The 27785-nt window shown below is 33.2% G+C and overlaps 1 protein-coding gene across 4 annotated transcripts in view; it reads left to right on the forward strand.

The window, feature by feature from the left end:
* The window catches only part of LOC138702839 (broad-complex core protein-like), a 317014-nt gene extending 289679 nt beyond the window's left edge, over positions 1-27335 (forward strand). For all 4 annotated transcript variants that reach the window (XM_069830172.1, XM_069830180.1, XM_069830198.1 and 1 more), the window contains one exon: positions 478-27335. In XM_069830172.1, coding sequence (XP_069686273.1) covers positions 478-1346 — 869 coding nt within the window. In that variant the 3' untranslated portion in view covers positions 1347-27335. The remainder of the gene's footprint in view (positions 1-477) is intronic.
* Positions 27336-27785: the final 450 nt, after the last annotated feature.

The raw sequence follows: 27785 nt of genomic DNA on the forward strand, positions 1-27785 counted from the left end.
TTAACTTCAAGCCCTTAAGATTATAAAATTGCATATTAAAACAAATTAATAACATTAATAAAATTCTTCTGTAAATTGGAAATATGTGATTCCATTCAGACTTCAGCACAACAGTGTTTACAGAAATCTTATCTTACATTATGGGTACATGGAAATAAAATAGTAAAATTGTCAGTATTATGTCACTGTGATGTTGTAGATAGGTAACTGAATTCTGTCTGTCTGTTTATCTTTTTCTTTCTTTACCTTTTTTTTTCTGTCTGACTCCTTTCTTCTCCTTCCCTTCTTTGTTCCTTCTGTATTTCCTTTTTGTCTTTCTTTCTCTCGTTCTTTCGACCCTTTTTTCTCTTCTTTTTCACTCACTCAGACTAAAAAAGCTTCTTCTTTTTTCCTTTTTCCATCCAGTTCTTTTTTACTCTTTTCCTTTCTTTTAATTGGATTTAAATAGTAATTAAGTCATTAACTTTTTCTCCTTAGGTATGTCGCCTGCAATTGCAACATATGTGCCTACACAGAAGCCAGAATGGAAGAGATACAAGCAGTACACAAGAAATGATATCATGTCCGCAATCGACGCAGTTCGCAACGGAATGTCTGCTCTACAAGCTGCCCGTAAATATGGTGTTCCTAGCCGCACACTTTATGACAAAGTGAAAAAGATGGGAATCACTACAAGTCGACCATTCAACAAACGGGGTTCCAATGTAAGTACTGGGGGCAGCAGCTATTTTCCCTACAGTGGCAGTGGAGGTAACAGTGGTGCAGGTAGCAACTCCTTAGGAGGGGTCTTTGCTGGGGGTGGAGGAGGAGGATTATCAGAAGGAGAAGAACCAGTAGTGAATCCATCACCTAGCGGTCCGATGATGGAGCCATTGTTCCTGCAGCATGCACTCGATGGCATGAAACGAGAGATGGGAGACCGCGAGGCAATGGCTGCAATGGCTGCTGCTGCAGCTGCTGCTCATGCAGCGTCATCGGCAAGGAGTGGCAACTCTTCAAGTCCTGGGGAAAATGGAAATGGCCACTCACCCAGTCCGAGCCCAAGTCTAATAAAATATATCCGCAGCCACAATAGCATGTCTCCGAATCCTGCTGCGGCCAGCAATGAACTTCATCCTCCAGTAAGTGCCAATGAGGGATTAGAGGAAGAAGAAGACCAGGTGGAAGATTTGTCAGTCACCCGGAAGCCGGAGCCAGTGCCCACAACACGTGTCATCATGCCACCCATGAACCCAGCAGCAACAGCTGCAGCAAAGAAGGAAGACGTGCATGATGATGACATTAGGGAACACTGTACTTCTGATGATTCTCATAACACGTCCATGGAGACGGCAGAAAGAGATTGAAATAGGGGTGTGTATAATTTGATAATTGAAGCAGGGCTTGCATATGCTTAAGTGTAAACACTTCTGTTGTAGAATTGCATGTTCCTTGTGAAACTTCCAGTACAGTATTGGAAGTACGACCGTATATATGTATATAATATAACAAAGGATTTTGAAAACCCTTGTTTTATCATAGTACACGTCATTATAATATATAAGCTTACATATCAAAATTCGATATAGGTACATATTATATTTCTGCAATTGACCACAAAAAAAAATCCGGTATGCTATATTTGTACATGAGACATTTCTCAAATATAACAATATATTATAATTTATTAACTTATCCGCTACTACATGTCTGTACAAACAGAAAGCATACTAAAATACTCTTTTCAGTAGCAGAGATACTGAAAATGTTTATACCACCACTTATGTCTTCAGAGACCCAGAAGTACAGGACAGCTCTTCTCTTTTTTTCCTCAAATACTCTGTTATTAAGTGACTAATATCAGGGTATGTTTGACAAGTAAAGAAGAACAAATATATTAATTTATATTGCAAGAGAGACTTTGTATAACTCATGTTCGTTATGGAAAGATATTTCTGTTTCTACTTTTCATTAACCATTCCTTACTTAAAGTAGCTGGTCAGATATGATACCTTTTCTGTGCTGTAGTGTTGACTGACTTGACTTTAATTCCTCATTGAACTACGATAATGAGATGATAAAAGTTATATAGAACCCAGATTTAAATATAAAATTCAAATTACAAATAACATTCTAGGGGGTATTTAGAGGTGATATTTCTGGCAAATTATGCCATAAGAACTATTTAACATAACTTACGTGTAATTGAATTGCACATGCAAGAATACATTTCTAGGAAAAAGTATTTTGCACGTATATTTTCGTATTTCTACAAGAAACAACATATTTTTATTGTTTAAAGTAAAGATTTATTAAGAAAACTACTTTTTTTTTTAGTACTTGTCATTCATGTTTACTGAGAAAAAAATCGTAAAGGTTTCAGTACTGGTACTTGATGCTTTTGTAATCTTACTTTTTTTTCCATTTCTAAGGAATATTTCCAATGTGCAACACACCCTTGAGCAACAGATTTGGAAGGTTTACCAGCTATGTTAAAAATAAGATCAGTTCATAGTCAGATATCTATGTTAACATAATTAAAATAATTTTAATGTAGGCCTACTATTTATATCCATTTATTGACCAATAACGTGATATCCAAAGAGAGGTCAGTGGCACCAAGAATCTTACTACATCTGCAATTTATATTGCTATTTGCTGATGACTTAACAGCATTATTTTTAGAAAACAGAAGCCATTGTCACTGATGCCACTTAGAGCTGAAAGTAGGTGGACAATGCAATAGTCACTTCCAGACATTCATTTACGATATTAATCTGTGTATATTATCAGATTCTTAATGTGATATAGAAACTTCAGCTTCACTTCCCTTTTGGTGAAATTACTGTTCTTTTCAGTTTTTCGTTCGAAGAATCTATCTCTCTCTGCTGGGTTTGAACTCACAATACTGGATACATAGGGTACAGAGGCAAATACAGAAACCACTAGTTCATCGAGAACAACATTAATTATAGTTGCGTCTTTCGGTGCATATTTTAGTAATTTTATGCATACTTCAGTATCAGTTATTGTATACATAATTATTCGGGCTCTAATAATAAATAAATTATGGAATGGTACTCCATTTTGAATCTTGCGTACACCACTTTTAACACTTGAATATAATTAATTGATGAACTAGTGGACTTACTCATGTTAAATATATAATATTTGTCCGGCTTACAGCTGTTTCATACGCCGATCACATAACCAATACTAACCATACATATAATAACATAAATACGGACATGGAAATCCTACACACACAACCCAAGAACCAAAAACTCAACACACTAGAACAATACGAAATATACAAACACACTAAAACACACCCCGATCAAATCCTCAACACACAGATCAATTTCAGTACACACACACTATTCGACTCCACACTTCAACACATTCCAACAACAAAACACACCCTCTTAACAGGCAGAGAAGTTCGAGATGACGCCGCGATCTAGTAGGCTCTGATGATGGTGCGTGAAGCACTGAAACAGCTGTAAGCCGGACAAATATTATATATTTAACATGAATAAGTCCACTAGTTCATCAATTAATTATGGAATGGTGATAAAAGGAAACAGGATTAGTCCGAAAAGGTCTGTCAAAGTAGGCCTGTTACAAATTTTAACTGATATTTAACAAGAATTAATCTGAGTCACCAGTGTGGAAAACCGATGCAATGCAATAGTATAAATTATTGCTGGATTACCATACATTTCTTTCTTGACTGAAACCTATATACAGTAGAATTCCTCTTATCGGACAACTGTGGGACAGAGTCAGTGCCGGATAACTGATTTTGCCGGATAATTGAAAAATACGTTTATAGGTTATGTAAAGACATGCTGTACTACACAAACATTTTTTTTCCATGTTGAAATTTAGTAATTTTTATATAGATATTTAAAAATAAAGTTTTGAAATACGTACAATGTTTATTTTTAGTACTGAATACGGTAATACCGGTATACATTCATCAGTTTATAATTACTGTAATACAGTGATAGAATAGCGTAAAAAATACTAAAAGTTTTCGTAACTTTATGACAATTTTAAACGGCGGTCATGTGAGTCTTGTGACGTTAAGAACAGTGTAGCCAACGTCGAACTATGAAGACGCTGAAGTAATATTCAATGTTTTGAGCATAAGAACATTTTGCTTGCGTTTTGGGGAATGCATTGTGTAACAGCAGCACGTAGCCGCAATAGCCATGATACTATCTATCACTCAACTGAAATTTTTTGCGCACTGTAGGAACAGAGAATTTCACACTTTCCTATTTAGACTCGTCCAACACTCCTTCGAAATGGGCGAGTTCAAGTGGTAAATTTAAAGATATCATCTCTGTGCATTGTTTGCAAGGTCCAAGTGACAGCTTACTGATGATACTCCAGGGACATAACATGTTTTTTTGTCTATGTTTTCACGCATGAACAATGTAAAGAGTAAACATAATATGCAGCATGTGAGACCCACGTAAACCACACACATCTTCATCCGACTCTTCCCTTTAGCATAAATGACTATTTCTTTCTTGGCCTATCCAAAACTGCTGTTGTTTTTGTATTGCTGGTTATTTGGGTGCCGGATACGAGGGATTTTACTGTATTTCGGTTTAATGTAACCGAAATCTTTACTTTTATGCTATAGTTTCAGCAGAAATTCATAAGAAAAAAATATAAAAAATAGCAAAATATTTATGCTATAGTCTCAGCTGATATTCGTAAGAAAAAAATTAAACAATAGCGGAATCAGTTACCATATTCGTTTTTCTTTTTTCTGTAGCATGTATCTTTAATCCTTGTTTTTGTGCTAATATACAAAAACAAATTAGAAAAATTTTCTTTTATAGAAATAGGGTGATTTTTAAGATTGAAGGAGCTATTGAAGTGACGTAACTTGAATATTATCCCCTCTCTTTGTTCCTCTCTCTTTACATTTTCAACATTGTAGTATAATTTCATTTTCAGATTTTCTTTTAAATCCAGGTGCTCTTTCATAGTCTGTTTGCCCTTAGATATTGTTTTGGGAGCTGCTTATTTCATCGTAGTTTTTTCTATTTTTGATATGTTCACACAATGTTAATGAAATAATGAACTTCAAACGTGCCTACATATGCAAAATATTTACTTTTTGTGTAGTACAGAGTACATTTGAAAACACTTCCATTTTCATTATACAAACAAAAGACCATTCAGTTCTAGAGTTTTTTGAGGGGGGGGGGGGGGTAACATATAACTTATTTACATTTAAAATTCTTTCCATATTTCTATTTTGACAATTTCAGATTTGTCATTAAGATTCATATCCTTCACTATTTGAAATTGATGTGTCGGTGTTTTATGAATTGCTGTTAAGAAACCACTTGCTATTTATCTGGATTTAGACAGGATGTAAGTATGACAGTTCTTAAATTGAAACATCTACACCGATGCCTCTAAAATTGATAACATTAATAATACGACTGGTGCTGGAATATACAGTAAAGTATTTTGTTCTTATATATCTCTCGGTCAAAATTCAACTCACTTTGATGGAGAACTTGAGGCAGTCAATTCTGCATTAAAACAGCTTTTCTATCACATTAACCTCTTTAATAAAGCTGTTATATTTAGCGATTCTAAATCAGCTATACAAGCTATTAATTCAAACGCCTATACAACAAAAAGAATCGCTGCAATTCACCAAAGTATCAAATACTTACAGTCTCTTTGCAAGATAATAATTTTGCAATGGATTCCTTCACACTGGAATTCTTGGTAATGAGATGGCAGATTCATTAGCCAAAAGGATACAATGATTCAACAAATTAAAAATTCATGTTTATCGTATCAATCCTCAAAACTAATAATGAAGAAAATAATCCAACAAGAAATACATGAAAAATTAATATATGGGAGTGTAAATAAGCAATAGAATATATTTTATTAAACAATAAAAATTTAATTCCATAATGTCCATGAATGAAAGCTGTTGCACTTTTTCGATTATTTACAGGACACGATTGTTTGGCTATAAAATGATTTTTTTTCTACTCCTAATTGTTCACTTTGTAATGAAGATAATATTATAATGGATATGACATACCACAAGAACTGTAAAAATTTAACAGTTACAGATCTCTCATTACAATACTGGGAAGTAAGAAGGCAAATGGAAGAACTCCAATATGCCGAGCATTAGCAATCAACCAACCGACCGACCGACATTTAAAATTCTTACTTTTTGTTAATTACAAACACTTTTAAGCTCAAGTAACCCCAATTTAATTTATCTGAATTGAAACTTCGAAATGCACTTTCTGTGTATTTGAATAGGTAAAAAGCAGTTTCAGCATTAAGAGGTAGTGGCATGTTGATTAGACCAACATAGCTTCCAGCCTAAAATTGAGCAGTTCCGTACTTTACTGCTCCATGAGATGCAGAAAGGATTGACGGTACCGCTATTAGGCTTTGTAAGAATGTTGTTGAAAGACCTCTTCCACGTCATTGAGTCTTCTGTCATATCACAGACAACTTGCACTACAGCTAATTGAAAGTTATTTCACTGAACAAGTAATAACTGCTTTACTGTTTTAATATTATTGTAAATTACCTGGCTGACTAGTTTCGACGTGGTGTGCATCATTCTCCGAAGCCTAGTGAGTTCCAGCGCCGTAAATCCAGCATTCTCCAGTCTTTTCTATTTTCTGTTTTCCTCTTAGTCTCTGCATATGATCAGTGTATCTTAATGTCGTCTATCATCTGATTTTCTTCTGCCTGAACTATTCTCCCATTCACCATTCCTTCCAGTGCATCCTTCAATAGGCAGTTTCTTCTCAGCCAGTGACCCAGTCAATTCCTTTTTCTCTTTCTGATCAGTTTCAGCATTATTCTTTCTTCACCCACACTTTCCAATACAGCTTTGTTTCTTATTCTGTCTGTCCATCTTACACGCTCCATTCTCCTCCATATCCACATTTCAAGTGCTTCTTCACTTTCTCGTTTTTTTTTTTAAGTTGGTTATTTAACGATGCTGTATCAACTACTAGGTTATTTAGCATCGATGGGATTGGTGATAGCGAGATGGTATTTGGCGAGATGAGGCCGAGGATTCGCCATAAATTACTTGGCATTCACCTTACGGTTGGGGAAAACCTCGGAAAAAACCCCAACCAGTTAATCAACCCAAGCGGAGATCAAATCCGCGCCCGAGCACAACTCCAGACCGGCAGGCATGCGTCTTAACCGACTGAGCCATGCCGGTGACTACTTCCTCGTAATGTCCATATTTCTGCCTCATACAAGTCTAGACTCCACACAAAGCACTTCACTAGTCTCTTCCTTAAAAGTTCTGTTGTCCTCATAATTTTCATTAGATTGTTCTTGTCTCACATTTACAGAGTTCTAGGATCTATTTTCTGCTTGTTTGGCACTGGCATCGTACCCATATACTCAGGTGTCAGAACTACTCAATGATTTCTATGATTACCTACTTCTTTTTTCGCTGTAGAACGCTCTTCGTATGGGTGCCATGGAATTAATCTCCTGAGGAATATGGCACTGAATATAGTAGTTTTCCGTTTCTACTTCACCAGGTATAAATATTATTTTGAATTATATGAAAATGCTAAACAATGTTAGAAACTGAGAGTACCCCGAGAAAACCTACCATAAATAATTTATTTTTTCACAAATAACTTTAATTGAAAATGTCAGGATTTGAACCCAGGTTTCCTGCTTGTTGTACAGTAATTGGGATAATGGTGTGTATTAATATTGCGAAATACAGTACCCTAAAAATTGTACAATACTTATAATTATGTTCTGCTTGTCTTGCTCTAGCATTACAGCATTCCAGAATCGATTTTTTCAATGAATGTAATCAATTGCATTATTAATTGCTGAAAATATTTGAGCATCAGCAAGAAAGCAAATATATACGTAGTTTCCATTACATTACAATGTAAATAATGCAAGGGTTTTCTAGTCTTTGTTTGTATTTTTACACAGTTTTCATATTGTGTCTTCTTACAGAAGTGTATGAGTGTTAATGTTGCAAGCCTTGCTTCCTAAACCACATACTACATGTTGAACACAAAACCAAACACTTCACTACCTCACTGTAACAACCACCATGATCTCTTGAGTGTGATGGAGGGAGAGATGCCTCGCCCCATTTCATTCAAGTTCTGCACTGACAGTATATTCTCAGAAGACTGCCATATTTTTTTATTATTAAAAATAGTAGCAATTTTTCAGTTTTGTTATATTTACCGTTTTTACACATTATATTTATATACAACAATTTAAAGACTGTTTTTGTGCATCTGTGTAAATCAGTGCAATATTATTTATGTTGATTCCTTGTAAAAAGTTTACGACATGATCCACACTCTTAGAAGTTGGGAGGAAAATCCAACTTTGCATTATTTTTTTTTCTTCGATTTTTTGCCGGTGACGACTTCTTGGTGATTAGAATGCCATCGGGAAGTTGTGTGTATGTCTTACACGACTTCAATTTTCCTGTCATATACCATTGTGAGGGAAACAAGATTTTGCTACGTCAGTAGCGCTGTTCTTTATTCACATAGTTGTTTGTGATTACACACTTTAAAATATTTTTTTTTAATTGGTGATTTCTCCTGATCCTATTATTCTGTTTTATAATTAGGATTACGGAAAAAAATCACTGTAAAATTTAGAGCTCCCAAGAGAGCACACAATCGAAGGCATATCATTAACTATCAATGACCAATGCACCTTGCACGGTGTTTTTGCACTGAGCATTGTCGACGTACAACACTCATTTGCCTTTTGCAGCGAAACGAAGTTGGAATCCTACTAGCTTGAGGAGGGACCATAATATTGTAAGACTTGTACGTACCACGTGTAATGTTCCTTTTAGTACGAGGGAATACAAACTATAAGACTGAGAAAACACATTACTATATTATACACTGTAGTTCATAGTTTTGGCCATAAGATGGAGCTGGAGTCACTTTGGAACTGCAGTGTTAAGACAGTTTATATACTGTGAGTTCATCACAATTCCCTTTTGTCAGGCATGAGTACCATTTATCTTATTTGATCATTGCTTTAGTCCTCCCAAGTTCAAAATTGATGCGAAGCAGTGTTACAGACTGTCTTCACTACAAAACTAATGAAAATCCTACAGCCTCTTTCACAAGACTTTTGCCATATTTTTATATGTGTTTCCGGAGTTGATACCGTGGTAAATATTCTTATTTGAGCTTCATTCCTATTCTTTCAGTGCTTATAATTTAAGCCATGTAAAGTAAACAATGCAACAGAGAGATTATTTTTATTGTAACATATGATACATTACTTGTAATGGTCTAAGAGAGCGCATTGCAATTTTTAATTCTTGTCTTACACATTCCAGACATGAGATAGGTCATTTGAATCATTCTGAATTGCCAACTCATTACATATTTTCATATTTCCATATATTTAATAAACCATGCTAAAAGAATGGTTTTGAAAATTTCGTAGCACTTTTCTGGTTTCAGCTCGAATATACAAAATGTAGGTGATATAATCTGCCAGTTAATACGATTGATACAGCGCAGTCCACTGAACAAAAAAATTAATAACACTTTATTGTAATTTTAACGATTTTCCAAAAAAAAAAAAAAAAAAAACTATTGTAGCGCTAAGCGCTATGACCTGTGCGAGGTGTAAACCAATAGCTGATATGACTGGCAGCACTAGACAGCTGGTATCAGTCAGAAAATTTTATCCGAGGAAGGGATTAAAAAAAAAAAAATGTGAGAACAGACACCTGTATTCTACTGAAAGCAATTCATGTAGAACAACAATTTGCATTGTTAGAATGGAAAACCTAAGAAAACTGAGTCTTAAATTAATAAAATAAAATTTCAGTGCAACATTAAAATTCCTATTCGTATTTACATATTATACTCTCAACAAAGGCAGTTGATATTTTATTGGCTGATAAAGGGCAGAGAAACAATGTACAATGAAATTAAAAAAAAAAAAAAAGAAGTTTGCTTTATCGTCTGCGATATTTGTTCTGGGAAAAGAGAAGTTGAATTCCTTCGAGTTGGCCATTTTTTGTTTCCGTGAGTGTACATGTAAATAATAACTACATATTTTTTAATAGCCTGGCACACACATGAATTTGGGAACGTACTATTTATGAAATTTTATTTACCATTTCCTATGATAGAAATAAACATTAAACAAATTCTTAGTTCCGTTTTTGAGTAAATCACTATTTTATGTTATATTTTTTTCAAATGAACTCACCTTAATTCTTTTAGTAAAAATAATTGTTGCATCTACATTATTCCCTGGAGAATTGACTCATAGATACTGAATATAACAAAATTCATCCAATAGCTATAGAAAAATCGTACACAGGTAGATGAACGGACAGACAGCAGAACAAAAACCACTTTTTTCGGTATTAGGAATTCTAAAAATATGTATTCCCGTGAGAATCTCGAAATTGAATTTTTGCATCATCACAATATCTTCCCATCATGCTTCATATAATGAGAATATACACAAAAAAATGTAAATAAATAAAATGTTATCTATAAAACACTTGTTAACTTGTAGTTTATGTAAGGATGGTTACCTTACAATCTCATGTAGTTAGAGAGCGTGCCTTAATACTTGTTCTCATTCAGTTATTTAATCACGCTGTATCAACTGCAAGTTTATCTTGCATCAGTGGAATTGGCGCAAGTGAGATGAGGATTCGCCGTGGGGTTACCTGACAGTTGTCTTAACTATGGCAGTGGTGCTATATTTCATTCACTCAGCACGAAGTTACAGTGATTTATTATCGTGAGGCTAGAGACACTTACTGTGTTTCTCTTGTTATTCTTTTTATTAAACTCAAACATTTCGAGAATAGTTACAAATAATACAATAAAACTGAATGCGCTAGGCACAAAGAATTCTACCTGACATGGTATTGTTACGAAATGTTCAGCACAATTTTGAAGGTGTAGTGTCTAATTTTTACTATACTTAAGCTATGGCCTTTTTATTTTACTAAATAAGTATTTGCAAATATACTAGAGTCGACGGCAATTCAGAGGTGGTAGTCTGCTAGCATTTGCCTCGAGAGAGACAGATAGAAAGAGCAAAGCAGCATACAACATTGCCACACCGTATTTCACGCTCACGTGCAATACAAATAGTGCAGAAGAAAATTTAAATTATCAAAAGACTATAATGACCTTAGCCGTTGATTACTGTAAGCATAACACCAAACAAACCCTCTTTTCTTCACTATCAATACTGTATTCTTTGCACTGTTCTCAACACCACAACACATGCTTCTGCAGTCATTCCTTGTGCGTTGGCAACGTTGCAGTCAGCATCAAGATGGCTGGCAGCATTCTGCTCGTCAACGTTTTTAAAATAATTATACGCCTTAAACACTATTTTCTGCGCCTGCCTGTGCAATACTTGTCTTTTTACACTCTCTTCTTTCATTTATCTTACATACACACAATAAATGTTATTTTTACTTATTCAATGAATTGAAACACTCATACATTACCGGAAACAAACGAACTCGGGAAGTACTTGTTATAGACTGATTTCAATTGGTTTTACTGTACAAGCTTGTGACATCATACACCAGAAATGCTGCGGCGCATATAGCAGCTGACTGCCTTCCGAAATGCCGTCTAGTCTAGGATACATTTTTGTGAAATAATAGTATGAAAATCAGGAGCAAAAGTAAGTGTCAGCAGTGCTTCGTGAAAGTCCCACGTTATTAAGAATAGGTCCCAAAATTTCCAACATTTTAAAATTTAATTATCTGCAGTAAAACCTCGATATAACGCTTTTGAAAGGACCAGATGAGAAGTGCGCTATAAGTGGGGAACAGAATTTTTTTAAATTCGTATTTTCAAAATGTAACACTTGATATATTTTATTATCGAGAGTAAACATGATAGGTAATATTTTATGTGAGAGCAATTTAGAAACACTACTAAAGTGTTCTTTTTTAACATCTGTCCAGAGATGAAGCATGCTATGAGACATTGAAACAGTGTCTACTCAACTTTATCTGTTTTTATAATAATTAAAATTCTGAGCTATATTAATATTTGGGGTTACGAAGTTACTTGTTCATCGATCAGTCAACATGATTTCATTATTGTAAGACAGCTTGCTTGCTGGTGCCGCACTGCTATGTTAAAGTAAAACTCTCGTTCACAATATCCGACGAGTTGCCCAAACTATTGTAAGGAGACACGATTTGACACTGTCTCTTTGGGCCTTCGGTTCTATCTCGGTTTTATGGACGAATGATTTGTCAGACATAAGCTGGAAGAAGATACTAAACTCGCCAATATCATACGGTAAATGTCGTTAAGTTTATACCACTTTATAAGCCTTTGGCAGTATGCGAAATCTAAGTGTTAATGAATCTTTGTTAACAGACTTATTTGCCTACCTACAATACCATGACGTCAGAAATGATCGAGCCATACTGTAGATGTGCTGAACTCTGTAATAGCAAGTTCTTTAAGGCTATAGTAAGGGGCAAGTTTCGTTAGCAATGAGTGTTGTATTACTGTAAGTGATAATGTTGTCAAGGAGCAGTAGAAAATGGCATTACAGGCAGGAAAGCAGGAGCGTTATAAGCGGAATATTTTAATATTATTCCTTATGAGATTGGTCAAGTGACTGGAAAAAAACTGACATTAAGGGCTTGGAAGCATCATTACTGGGAGCGTTGCATCGAGGTTTTACTGTTTATATTCTTGTATTCTAAAACTAATATAAATCAGCACGATAAATGAAAAGACGACTTGGATGTTTCAGCTTGTTAATGACTCGAGACTCTCCAAGTATTATTGTAAGAAACTCTCAAATTTTCCAATGCACTACTGTGCCGTGACTTATATCAGAATATATTGGCGTATCTCGGACAGTAAGTCTTAAGTATGAAGATCTGTGCCCCCACTGTATCAGAATATATAAAATTATTCATATTACCTTCATTAGTGTAAAGTATGTAAAAGATACTCATACTGTGAAAATAAAGCTGACCTTGCCACAATAATACTAATTTCAGACTCAGTTTGGCAGTACAATAGTACACGTACAACTTAACTTCATCAGTGTCATGATATATCAACTGAATGGTGAATGATGATGACGTAGATATTCAGCTGAAATATTGTTATCTGAATTACGTATTATTGGACACCATTTTCACATATTGCATACCTCTTAAGTACAATTTCTGCAACCACTGTTTTAAATATGGCAAAAGGTTAATGAAACTTTTCAACAGAGTTAGTTTCTTGTGAAAACAAGGCTAGGCGAAATGTTATACAATATTTGCAGAATTAGGATAAATAGTTTTGATAATTTAAAGGTTCATGCCTGAAATTTTTCCTCATTTTATGCTGAAAGGAAGTTGCATGTTTTGATAGAAAAGTTTTTTCATTTTTATTCATTGCCAGTTCTCCCATTTTGTTAATTTCATTATGAAATCGAAGAGTGGACACAAATTTGTAAATTATCAATTGAATGGTAAGTATGTGGCAGGGAGTGTCTCAGCTCAAACCATTTTGATACTTGCTTTGTGCGTAGACTTAAAATGTTGGGTCTGCTACTCAGGAATGAGAGAAATGGTATAGATTGATTAAAAATGCAGTTACTGGTCCTAATTGCTCTTCCTGACACGAAGAACATTTCCATTGTGATTCCTCTTCAGGGATGTGGCCAGCCAAACTCCTCAATGACCAAATATTGTTGCTGAGGGTTTGTTACGATGAGACTGACTTGCTAATTGTATTTCTCTTGTCACTTGCCCTTTTTTTTTATTTGTCTGTGGAGAATGTGAGGCTTTTAGAGACAAGATATTATTCGAAATGGTGTGATGGGATTGGCTAGGGTCGATGCAATCTTGGCAGGTGTCCATACGCCTTGGTTATTTGGATCTGTGGATTGTTAGGGTCGCAAGCCAAGAGCAATTTGTGTGAGGGACATCTGCTGCATTCTAAAGAAGGAGCTCGAAAAGTAGAGAATGTGTATGAAAAGAAATAAAAAAAAATGAATTTTATAGCTTGTAAATAGACGATAGCATATAGAGTGTAAGTTTATTATGTTGTAGCTGAAATGCATTCATTAAAAAATGGAAGCAGGTGCTGTTGGCAATCACAGACGTATATGAACATGTCATTAATGACATACTGTAAAATCTTATATTAAATGTGATAATAAGAAACATTGCAAGATTTGCAGAGTTGCCACAACTCACGATTCACGTAATGTGGTTGCCAACTCAGCCACAGCAACTAATGGAAAAACCAGTTTTTAAAACCGATGACATGCCTTGCTTGCAGTTATTATTGAGTTTTGGTTTCTTGATGGATTGTTTTATTATTTACATCTTATATAATCAAGGTTTTGGGATGGAATGGATATTGTTTCTTTTCTTGAGCTGTTATAGTCATATTCGTTATAAAAAGTGCGTAGTGTTGTATTTGTACAGTAAAATAACATTAAGCGAGAGAGAAAGAGAGTGAGAAAGTTTGAAGGCCCGGAATGAGGCAAGATATTCATATAACATGAGTCACTAACCATTGTTTGGGATTGGTTTTCATTGCAAGTGTGGCTTATAAAAATATAAAATTTTAAAATATTAAAAAAGTGAAAAAATGCTTTTGGCATTATTGTTACATGATGTAGAAAGGCACTTTACATATTTCTAGAATAAAAAGCATATTGGCACCAATTGTTAGCACATCACTTTTGAGACACGGTATATTTCTGATCTTATGCTGCACGCTAAAATTTACTTTCATAGGACATCTGTATGTAACATAAGACAGGACACCAACTTGCAATAGGCCATACATGAAAAGAAAGTATTGAGTGCACATCAGGATAAGTTTGTTCATCTCTGAAGCTGGAACTTGCAACTTTGTTTTTGTTTTACTTTTTTTTTTGTTCCATTGCTGTGATTTTCTAGACTGAGCACGGCAAAGCTTGTCATGAACAGCTTTCTGTGTCATATACACATCATATCTATATTTGAACAGAGAACAGACTGATTTTATGCTTGTCCTGTGTTATGTTAACCCAGGGTATTGAGCTACTGGATGGAGGTTCTTGCTACATGTAGGGAGAGCAGTTCTAGGCCAGTGATGCAATTTTGTACTCGTTTCTCTCAATTGTAAACGTGGAAGAGCAATTTTATACAAGTGTGGTGTTACTTTGTTACAAGATTATAGTCTTAATGATGTTTCAAGTTTTTGGTATTTTCTCTAACCAAAGAAAGAGTAACATTATTATAAGAGGTGTGTGAGTGCCTAACTCAGAATATTAAATCAAACCATAGAATTTGAAACTTGAAATTTTTCAGGTGAAAGTTTAAGAAATTTATAAATGTTACAGAGTTATATTCACTGTCATTTGTTTCTTATTTGTTAAGTCACTTGTGTAGGAATTTCTGTGTGTGTCAATTATTATTGAATTTCCTCAAGACTCGATGTGCCTACTAGTGAATATTGCAGTAAATTCATTGTACACCTGACTTTTAGCTCATTGCAGTTCGTCTTTCTTTTTCTTATCAAAACTTGTAACGTAGCTGTGTTAAAGCAAAATACGCATTACCAGTACACGAATATATCATTAACGTTTTTTTTTTTTATCCAATGCCGCCAGGTTGTCTTTTCGACATTTCTGGTCTTCTCTCCTGGCCATGGCTTAGTTGTAACCCACTTCTGAGGTTGGGGCGCCTGGAAGGCTGAGTTACATTACCCCGATGATGTGATAGGATGATTATGATAATGTGGTGCCAGGAGAGGTCTTAAATCTAAACTTAACCTAAATTCCAGACCATGGACGAACACAGGAATAATCCCCTTTAAGGAAAAATTCCTGTGCTTTAACCGGGAATCGAACCCGGGACCTCATGAACTATAGCCAGAAGCTCTGACCACTAGACCATGACGCTGGTCAATCATTAACGTAAATTTAAAGAAAAAACAACACTGTTATCCACCTGTAATAGCTACCGGTACTAATATCTGTATTTAGAATGAAATATCGAAGTCTTTGCTTCATAATGTATATCGATACCTCAGAATTAAGCTTACACACCTCTTCTCATTAGTTTAAAAATTGGACTTCAACTTTGTAATTAAAAAAAATAGAATCTGAAGTGTGATACTTGTAGTGCATATGTAATATTTCTTTTGTATAATACATTCTATAAATTTCATCTTTTTAATTCGGGTGAAGGAAGGTTCTTTCTAGATATGTGATTCTTGTACTTTGCTTTCCTTGCAGATCTGATCTGGCACATGAAGTCAATGACTTTGGGCATTTATTTTATTGTGATGTATAGAGGCGCAGGCTGGGAATGCAATGCATTTTGGTTTCTTCATGTGTTACGAGAAGTGACGCGAGATTGTGTATAAGTGTGTGTGGGTATGTGTGTAGTGTGCGTATGTTTTCTCTCTTTTTGATCTAGTTCACTCTCTTTCTGGTACATTCCTTTGGTTAACAAAATAAGAACTGCAATCCAGTAGCCAGTGTCACTGTTACGGCGCCACATTATTTAAGCTTTTGGATACTTATTCCATCCATTTAACTTGTATGTGTGAAGTTTGTACTAATGTGCTGTAAACATATTTTTCATTCCCTGGGTTAACCTATCTCTAGTCAATGAAAGCATTTTCATTGTTAAGTCCATTATTACATAAAAATACCTCTACAACATACCATAGCTTAACTTTCGAATGGTATTAACTTGATTCGCAGAAGACTTATAATTGATTGTTTTAACCAGGATTGTGCCACATAGAGTTGTTTTTTTTTTCTGTTATATCCAGATTTAAAAAATACAATAGTAAAAGCAATGATTATTTTATTATAACATAGAGCAAAAACTCATATATAATGTGTTTTATTATTGTGTACAAATTCTAGTTAGTTAACCAGTTATTAACTTAGTTTTACTTTGTTTTAATTAGGATATTGATATCTATGTCGTTTTAAAGCACATAGATGAAGAAGACTGAATTATTACATAGATTTCTCATTTGTTTTAGACTGAGGGTAAATATTAAGTGTTTACAAGATGCCTTATTATCTTTTTCTGATAAAATGAGGGTGGCAGCAAGCCGAGATCCTCGGGGGGGATCAAGAATGAAAATAATTTTAAAAATTACTGCAATATTTGTAAGTCCGATAATGTATATAGATTTTTAACTGGCATATTTTCATGTCCCAAGGACATGCTAAAAAAAAAACTCGTAGTACCAGAGTCTGTGATTTTGAAAAGAAAATATGGTGAAGAAAATGATACTTTCAAACTTGATCAAAATATGAAGATTGAGTTTGGAAGTGGGTTTAAAGGTTGTTTGCCCAGACCTCTTTCAGTTGTACTAAATCATGTGTGTCAACCACTTTGCCTTCAGTGATTAATGTGCATGCATATCCCAGTAACAGACTGTCACTACAATAATAGCATAATAGACAATGACATTTGTAAAAATTCTGAAGAATATAACTTTACTAACCTGATTTACACATTACTTAATATTTCATATATTTATGGTAATTAGCAACATTAAATACACTGTTATGAAGAAATACTCACTGTTGTTTCGTCAGTTATAATCGAGAGAAATAATCGAATTTGAGTGTAACTTCAATTTTAAATTCAGTTAAGGACCCTTTCATATATCAGACTTATTTTTTTGAGTCGATAAGATGATAACATTGCGTTAATGGAGTAAACGTATAGGAAGAATGACAAAGGAAAAAACTAAACTACTGATGAATGACTAAATCTTCCCCATAGTAACTATATCCAACAGAATAGGGAAAGGATCCAACCTTTGCTTCTTGATGAGATCTGTTTCATTGAGATGTATTTTTTTAAGGTTGTATGTGATTTTTTTTTTACAAAACTTCTCTTTTCCAGATTGAAGGAAAATTTATCAGTTTTACTAAAAGTATTTTTTTTTTCTGTCAGAATTATGGACTTGATAGTTGTACTTATTTTTAAACATTAAGACTTCATTTAAGATTCAAGGTTATGATGCCAATATTCTTGTATTTTACTACGTGAAATGGACTCCCACTTATTTAGGAGAATATATTGATTGATATGTAAGCAACAATCTAAGTTAACACTAAATATAAATATAAATATGCTATGATCAAGTCCCATTAATGTATGCGCTTAAAATATAGAATCTGCCAAATACAAAGTCAACACTGAAATTTTAGACAGCTTCCTTCATTGAAATAGTTGAGTAAATTTAGTTATCTAAACTAATGAAATGTTAAACATTAACGGCTGAAAAACCTGAAACGAAATAATATATACGATATTTTAAGATAGTCGGTCTCAGTAGCATAGTTAGTATAGCGCTGGCCTTCTATGCTCGAGGTTGCAGGTTCGATCCTGACCCAGGTCGATGGCATTTAAGTGTGTTTAAATGCGACAGGCTCGTGTCAGTAGATGTACTGACATGTAAAAGAACTCTTGCGGGACAAAATTCCGGCACACCGGCGATGCTGATATAACCTCTGCAGTTGCGAGCATCATTAAATAAACCATAATTTAATTTTTTATTTTAAGATATTCTCTTTACATTTAGAAAGACTGAGAAAAAACGCAGAATAATCAATCAGAATAATTATCTTTGAATATGCAATATTAATGCTTTTGGATACAAAGCCAATATACAAACTATTATACTATTTAGAATATCAAGGACAGATGTGTAAGTTTATATTATTAGATTTTATGAATCCTATGTACCGGTAAATATTTTAACAAAATTCTGAACAGAGGTAATTTAGGAACAAACGAGAATAAAATACTAATAGGACTAGGTGCTTACATCCTAATATTTCTCATTGCACTCAGAAATGTAGACTTTGGATATCGAATCTTTTGTTACTTTACTTAAAATATTAGAAGCTGTGATTTAAAAGCTCTGCCGTTATGTTAGGCAAAATAATGAGAGATTGATTTGCAGAATACAAATATAAATGAATTTTGCAAAACATGTTCGATTCACATTTATTAATTAAATAGAGATGCAAAGGGTTTTTAAGTATGGGCACATAATTTAAGCCTCTAGTACCGATGTTATAAAGGGTATTTAACAACCTGTCTGTCATATTTAATTAGTGGTAGGTCTATACTATATTAATTTGAAAATTTTGGTCCCAAAATTTATGCATATTACATAATATATAAAACTTCGCTCTATAAAAGTAACAAAATTAAAAGAAGAAAAAAAGAATAGAAGAGAAAAGAAAGAAGGCAGTAGTTTTCTGTTTCATTGTCTTTATGAATAGCAGAGTCGTTTCGTATTAAAGAGGTGATGGGGTGTTTGCAACTAGAAAGCAGTTAAGATTTTTTCTTTAAGAACACAGCCTTTACATATTTACTGAAAAATCCTATAGGAAATAGAGACTTCAGTAGTGGATTCCAAGACGAACTCTTAGTTAAAAATTGCATTACGGTATCAAGATAGATCGGATTCTAAGTGATACAGAGCTGCGCAGGTCGCAGTATTTGTGGGAAGATGGTACCGGTACTGGTACTTAATACCAAGCACTTTGGTACCGTACACTAAGGATTACCTAAAATATCAGAATGTTTCGAAAATAATTGATCTTGTTCTCAGCATGCCGCAGGAAAATATTGAGTCATTCTGAAATTTGTAAACGTAATATGTGTATACCTCACGCATATATAAGACATCATATTGAGGACATTCCTTTCAACAGTGAAAGACAGTGTGTGAAATACCCCATATAGCTTACTGCAGCCATTGCATATGGCATTAGATAATGATCCTTATGTTAAAATTGTAATACATGTTAATAATTTTTTTTAATTATTGGTTTAAACAAGTCACTTTGTGCCTTATTAATAAAATATTCTTGATTATGATGAATTAGTTTGACAGAATGTAAGTTACATTTCTTATTATTACATGAGGTAATACAAACGAAATCTGTCTGGGTAAACAGCCATCAAGTTTTGGAAAATGTTTTGTGGGTGTTAAAGTTTAAAAGAGTTTAGTTATAATTTGTTACATATATTACATAATGTGCCTTGGACTACAACTTGGTGGCTTTTTTTTTATGTTCTTATGAAATTATGCGGACATTCCATTAGAACTTAAACAAAACTATAAAATGGAAGGAGCAATTTAAATTGAAAAGAACGACAAAAAATTATTTAAATGTACTGAAAAATGACACGAAATTATACAAAAATGGAAACTTGATAGACAGAGAAATTTCTATACTTGTTATCAGTTCCACTTAAGGGTTGAGATGTATGTAACTGTATTATTGGGGTTTGGTTTATGAATGTATTTTAGATCGCCAAGGTATCAAAAATGGTATGGCTCTCTAATTCAGAAGGTAAGAAAAATTACAAATTAATACCTACTTCAGTAGTTGACTTTCAAAATTGCATTATTATTATTGGTTAGAAACGCAATAAAGAGAAAGTAGTTGACTGAATTTCTAGGTAATTAAATGTATTCGGTTTCGAACTTTATTAATGTATGTTGGCATATTATTATGTTATCCAAGATGTTAAATTTAGTTATTTTTATCTAATAATTTAAATAATATAAATATAGTTGTTGAGTTTGCTTCAATATGAATAACTTCAGAGTTGAAAATAATATTTTCATTTATAATCCTCATTCCTTACCTGTATGTAATTATTATTAACAGCTGACTAGTAGGTCAGTTTAAGAGTTTGGACTCTGGTAGAAATTTATATATATATATATATATATATATATATATATATATATATATATATATATATACACACACCAGTACGTGCACATTGAATGTTTGGAATCTCTTTTATGAGTGTTATTACTTACTTCACAGTTTGCGGTACCGGTAACTCTGTTTATAGGGACTAAACAAGTAGGCTAAATACCTATAGATCTTATATTATTTTGTTGAAAACTTTCCTGACAGTCATAATTAATTTAGTATTAAAACATATTTCTAGTTAAAATTGTTTTTTCAAAAGATATACTGCTTTGTATCCTTTTTATTAAGAAGAGTGTACAGGAACCGCAAAATCGAGGGTTAAAAAAAATTAATTTTCCATTTATATCTTTGGTAATTTTAATGATAAAATAAAATTTTATCTAAAGTTTTTCTATTGTTTTTCACAGAAATATTATTTTTATTTTTTCATTTGTAAAAGCATAAGAAATGTATTCTTTTTAGACATACCATAGAAAGTGAATATAATTTCAAGTTCATAAGATATAATAATAAATTAAGCTTCCCTTATGAAAAGGTTGCCAGATTTGACAAAGCGTATTACATATAATTTGGAAACACACCTAAAAGGTAAAATGATTTACATTTGAAACGGTTAGGGAATCGAATATATAAAACATCAGAAAAATTTACACCTAAGTAGCGTTTGTGCTCATTTACAGTTAAGAAAGGGATAGTAGTATCATCAGATACGTTAGAATGATTTGAATGCCATATATCACGAGAAAAATAATAGTACGGATTTATTGGCATTGATATCTAAACCAATCAATAGCCATCGGTTAAGATAACTTGAAATTTCCATTATCACAATTTTAAAATTGTTTACGTCTCTATTTTATTTTAAAAAATTTAAGAAATTTCTGAAAATTTCAAGATGTTTTCCTTTATTCTCTTACCATTATTATGAAAATATACATTGTGGAAGGAAATAGTGCTTAGACGTTTATGCAAAATTTTCAGTTTCACAACATATGAGAGAGTTGTTTTTCGACACAGTTGCAATCCCAAACGAACAATTTTAAGACTATATTTACATACATGATTAATTTCCTCCATATACTTTTCCTCATTTGCCTCGATTAAAGCTGCAATTTACTTAGTACATTTAAATTCTATATGGTACATGTTTAAAAGTAACATTAGAATAATTATAGTGTATTGTTTTATTATCCTATATATTGTTCTGATTCTATCTGCAGTGATTATTCAGCATGACTAAAATTATAGATTTGATAGTATGATAAATTTGAAAGTATGCAGATGTAGCATATTATCTCAGTAAAATTTAAAGAACGACTTCCAGTCAAAATAATATTTTAATAATAACCAAAGTATTATTATTTTAGAGTTGAACTTCAAATTATTAGAGACTTTTCGCCTTCACATTTTGATGTGGTAATAGTAATTTATGTACAGGAGAGTAAACTAGGATTTCATTCACGAGTTGAATAATTAACACCTGAGGCACAACTGAGAGTGATAATTTCCAAGAATGCATAACATCTGTTTACTCTCGTGTGGCACAGGCTACAATATTTTATCCAATGCGACGTTTTATTAATCATTATAATAAATAAAAATTAATTTAATATTAAATATTTAATATGTATAAAGTTATCTTTTATGTACATGTTACTATTGTTAGGATTAACGAGTGCATAAGTTTACAAAAAACACTTGTTGCTATAGCATTGAGTAACTAAAACAACTTGTCCACAGCTGTGGAGTGGGCTCGGGCTCAAATCCTGGTTGGGACAAGTTACCTGGTTGGGATTTTTTCTGAGGTTTTTCTTCAACCACTCTGAGCAGAATTGCTGGGTAACTTTTGGCATTGGACCTCGAACTCATTTCACCTTCATTAGTATCATGCTATTAATCATCTTAATAGTTACAGATTGACCAGGAGGACATGGCGGACAAGGTTCCAGGATCTGCCTGTAGGCGGCATCTGTCTGCAGGAGCTGCACATATCCAGCGAAGTCGCAGGGGCTTTTAAGCAGACTGTTGGCAACCAGGGTAGTGTAGCTCCCTGGGACAGATGGCGCCTTGGTGAGCCGTGGAATCGACTGCGACATGTTCTTCTGGTTAAGGATGTAGCAGATTCAAGCATATGAATTGCGAACAGATGCCATCGATCTGAGAAGGCTGCAAAACATCATCACAGGAAGGCGAAGGATCAGGTCTCGAGTCAGGACTGGATGCTATAGCTGAATCAATATGATTTTTTTAGTTGGTTATTTAACGACGCTGTATTAACTACGAGGTTATTTAGCGTCGATGAGATTGGTGATAGCGAGATGAGGCCGAGGATTCGCCGTAGATTACCTGGCATTCACCTTACGATTGGGAAAAACCTCGGAAAAAAACCCAATCAGGTAATCAGCCCAAGCGGGGATTGAACCCGTGCCCGAACGCAACTTCAGACCAGAAGGCAAGCACCTTAACCAACTGAGCCACGCCGGTGGCTATTAATATGGTGACACCATGTAGTAAATCATGTGCTTGAAGAGCGATCCTAATGGACTTCAATAATCATTCCAATATAAGGAGATTGCACAATAAGCCTAAGGCTGTGGTGCCTGGGGGACCTTCTCTGAGAAAAAAAGAACTAAAACAATAAAAGTAGGAGCCACCGGCGTGGCTCAGTCGGTTAAGACGCTTGCCTACCGATCCAGAGTTGCGCTCGGGTGCGGGTTCGATTCCCGCTTGGGCTGATTACCTGGTTAAGCTTTTCCCGAGGTTTTCCCCAACCATAAGGTGAATGTCAGGTAATCCATGGCGAATCCTCGGTCTCATCTCGCCAAATACCATCTCACTATCACCAATCTCATTGACGCTAAATAACCTTATAGTTTATACAGCGTCGATAAATAACCAACTAAAAAAAAAAACAAAAATAGGAAATCTTCTCCTTGTTCCTAGTAACAATAACATGAACATAAACGATAAATTTATGCATATAATATGCACAGCAAATTGAATTGTTTATGTACTGGTACTGTATTCATAGTTCAAAATTTTCCGATTTTATATTTCCATAGTCCTCATTCAATCAATCCTTGTGACCTTTTATTTGATGAATATTTATTCTCGATATAATGGATGTAATAAGAATTTTTTGAATTGCAGAAAAACTTGTGTTTTTCAAGCCAAATTTCGATTATATTCATTTACTGTTCGAAAATAATAAATATCTACAATAGATATTTATTTTGACCTATGGATAGGAATATTCACATACTTTTGAATGTAAATATTCCTCACATTTAAACTACTGAAGTTTAATGCAAAGAGAAGTACTGGTAATGTAAAAATCTGCCTTCGAAATTGAGCCATTCCATACAGTATTGAGCATACAGATGCTTGCTACCGCCAATATTGGCTGTTTACCAATAGTAATGATAATAATAAGATTGTTTAATTAAAAACTGAAATCTAAAATGCATAATATGTAATTATATCATGTCTTAGTAACTATTAAAATGCTGGAGAACTTGCAATTATTGAGCTTTATGAAAGTTTCCTCTAGATGTTTGATTTTTTATTATATCCTGAAATAAAAAATTAATGGTTATTTAAAATTAATTCAATGCATCTTAGATTTTTGTTAAGTGTGGTAAATTAAATTTGCTATGTAAATATCTGTACTAACTTCGACACTCTTTTATTATAATTGTAATTTTGAAATCCTAAGGTGATAGCAGAACATAGTTCAATATTTTGAATTCAACAAATTATTCCAGTGTTTCTTTATTAAGTGAAGTAATTGGTTATAATCATAAAATATGTTTTAAAAATATTCAACATATCCGATTCGTTACTCGACAGAAACGAGATGCATACAGGTGTGTTACAATTTACGTATGAAATTACATACATAAATATGTTTGGTTAAAATTACGGAATTAGTAAATACACTGACACATACTCACACTTGAATATATACATGCACACAAACACATATTTTACACATATTCCTGTATAAGATGAATTATTAATGTGCATTATCTTAAGTAAAATTTATTATAATGCATCCAGTTTTAAGGCATTGTGGGCTGAAACTATATTTATGAGAAAATATTCTCAAAAACGTATATTGTCTTTCTTATTTAGTCAAAGTTTTATGTTTAAGACTGATTTCTTCTTCATTTTCCTCCAGTTCTCAAAATGTAAAATGTAGAGTTTTTCAAAACAGAGTACTAAATGTATCATGTTTATGCACTACCTATATTGTTGTGTCACTCTCTTCTTGTGTTTCATGTTGTATAGGTACAATGGAAGAACTGTGAAATCGAAACATTATGAAGATGAAAAAGTAAGCTGCACAGAAAATTCGGAGCACGAAACTTTGCTATTATATTCAAAAAGCGTACCAGTAATATTTCAGTTATTGTATTTTTCATAAATCCAATCTCATTTCTGTTTTAACAGCATATATTTACAGGATTTTTAAATTTTTCATTCCATTGTCTACTTTGAGTAAAATATTATTAAACTGAAACCTTTACAATTCGGACTTAAACATAAGTTACGCAATATTATAGTAGTTTTCATCTTACTTAGCTTTCTATTAAAATGCGGTACTTTTCTTCTTTTGGTTGCCGATATTAAATTAATTTCTAAATTTGTGGGTAGTTTTATATGCGGGAAAGTTCTGTTCCTCGTACTTTATTAGGACTTGAAAGTTTTACTATTGCTGTTTGAATATCAAAGTTTAATTTCAAAAACATTAATCTCGAAGGGAAAACGTATCATTTACTGCTGTACATTTACAAATCACTGATACATTAACTGCGGAATTTATTAACAATTTCAGATCTCTCATTTATACAATTTTGGTTTTGAGCATGATAAAAAACATATTTGATTAAAAATAGCAGGGCTAGATTATGCATAATTATTTCCAAATCTTTAGATATCATAATACCAAAATTGTTAGTGAAATTTTTTAAGAATAAGTAACTTATATTATTATTTTTCTTTATAGAAATTTGGTTAAATCTTCCAATAGAACTTCCTCTCCAAAATTGTCTGAACAGCAGTGGGATCTGGATTGAATGAAATACAGAAACAGGTGCATAAATATATATTTCTTTGCTATGATAACAAAAAAAAAAAAACACACACACACAAATTCCATAAATGTTATTTATTCTTATTGTTTCTTCACATGAAATAAAAAAAAATGTATTCCAAAACAATTCACAGAATAATTGAAGGAGTGAAATTATTGTAATCATTTTTTGCTATTAAGTAAAAACTGTGAAAATGACCAGGGATTATAGTTTTGTATTTATATTCTTTCGTTTCAATGTCAAACTCTGATTATTATTAAAAGAAAAATCACACGTATCTGTTATATTTTGCAAATAATGCAGGAATCTTGCTTCCTTGTTGATATAGGTTAAAAATAATTTACTGAATAATTTATAATGAAGTGTGGTGATATAACTCCAGAGACAATAATTTTCATCACCATTCTTTTTCATAATTTTTGTACTATCTAATTTATCTATATATTTTCTCTGCACACCGGTATCAGAATAAACTATACTGTGAACTACCTAGTAGCTGCAAATGGTTCTAAGAAAGCATCGCCTTTGTAAACGTCATTTCTTTATATGATATAACCTCAACAACTGTAGCAACTTACTTCTTTGCTTCATATGTGAGATTTGGAATGTATAATGCCGCTTCTTTCTACATTCACAGATGCAATAACTTTCCAACATAGCTTGAAGTTTATACAGTGTTTTGTTACGAGACTTTTAAAACTGTTGTTTCTGTTTATATCAACAATGCAAGTTCACCACAAACACGGATCTCATACACTTGCCACAGATGTTTGTTTGCTGTGTTCCAATCTACCTCAGTCAATACCAATAAGCTCCATATGAACGAATGACTGCAAACTGGTTGAAGATACGTAATATATAATATTATAATCTATAATCCATATTAGATGGTTTGAAGAACTCAAGATTTTTGTACATAGTTAACATTTTTATACCGATAATATGCCAGACTGTTTACAGAATATCATAAAAATAGATATAGTAATAATGTTGCTACTGTTTGTTACATGCAAGAGATTCTTTCCTGTGGCACTTGAACTTGAGTGATACAAGCAAACATTGTTCAGATATAACAGGTTCCTAACATGGCCTTAATATCATACTCGGTTTTCAGATGTTGCTCCTAGATGTGAAATATTGTTATAATAATGAATTATGCAGAGCAAAATAAAAATACAGCACACAATATTATTATGATATAGATTCAGTTTTTATTATGTGTATCCAGTGCATCGGAAAAAAAAAATTTTTTTTTTATATAACTGTATATTATATTATTTTATTTTGAGTTGAAATAAGTCTTGAAACAATAAAATATCTATTTGTCTTCTGTAAACATAATCATATTTTTGTGTTCTCACTATTCAGAGAGGCCATACTTGATTATAATTACGAAGTCCTGACAATATATTTTCTCCAGTGATAAGATTTACCACAATAAAAATACAAAGTTTTAAAATTCCATTGAGAAGTCGTTGGTTGCTGGCTTATTTTCATCTTCATTTTTTATTTCTTAATTTTATTCTGGCACTATTTGGGCCACAGCTTGTTCCTGGTTTCATATTGAAGGTAAGAGGAATGCAATAAGAATATAGAGGTATGCAGATTAATGAAAGAGAGGTTTTGTTGGGTGTCCATAGTTAAGAAGCAAGAGCTGCAAACAAACGAACAGCACATAAAAGAGAAACCATGATAACGTTTTGCGCAGGTGCGACTTATTTTCACTTTTCAGGTTTAAAGATTAGTCCGCTATTTATTTTGAAGTTGTAAATATATTTTGCAAGTGACACTTACTTACTTAGAAATGGCTTTTAAGGAACCCGCCCTCACATAAGCCCGCCATTGGTCCCTATCCTGTGCAAGATTAATTCAGTCTCTGTCATCATATCCCACCTCCCTCAAATCCATTTTAAT

This window comes from Periplaneta americana, chromosome 1 (assembly GCF_040183065.1).
Source record: "Periplaneta americana isolate PAMFEO1 chromosome 1, P.americana_PAMFEO1_priV1, whole genome shotgun sequence".
In the NCBI taxonomy this organism is placed as follows: Eukaryota; Metazoa; Arthropoda; class Insecta; order Blattodea; family Blattidae; genus Periplaneta; species Periplaneta americana.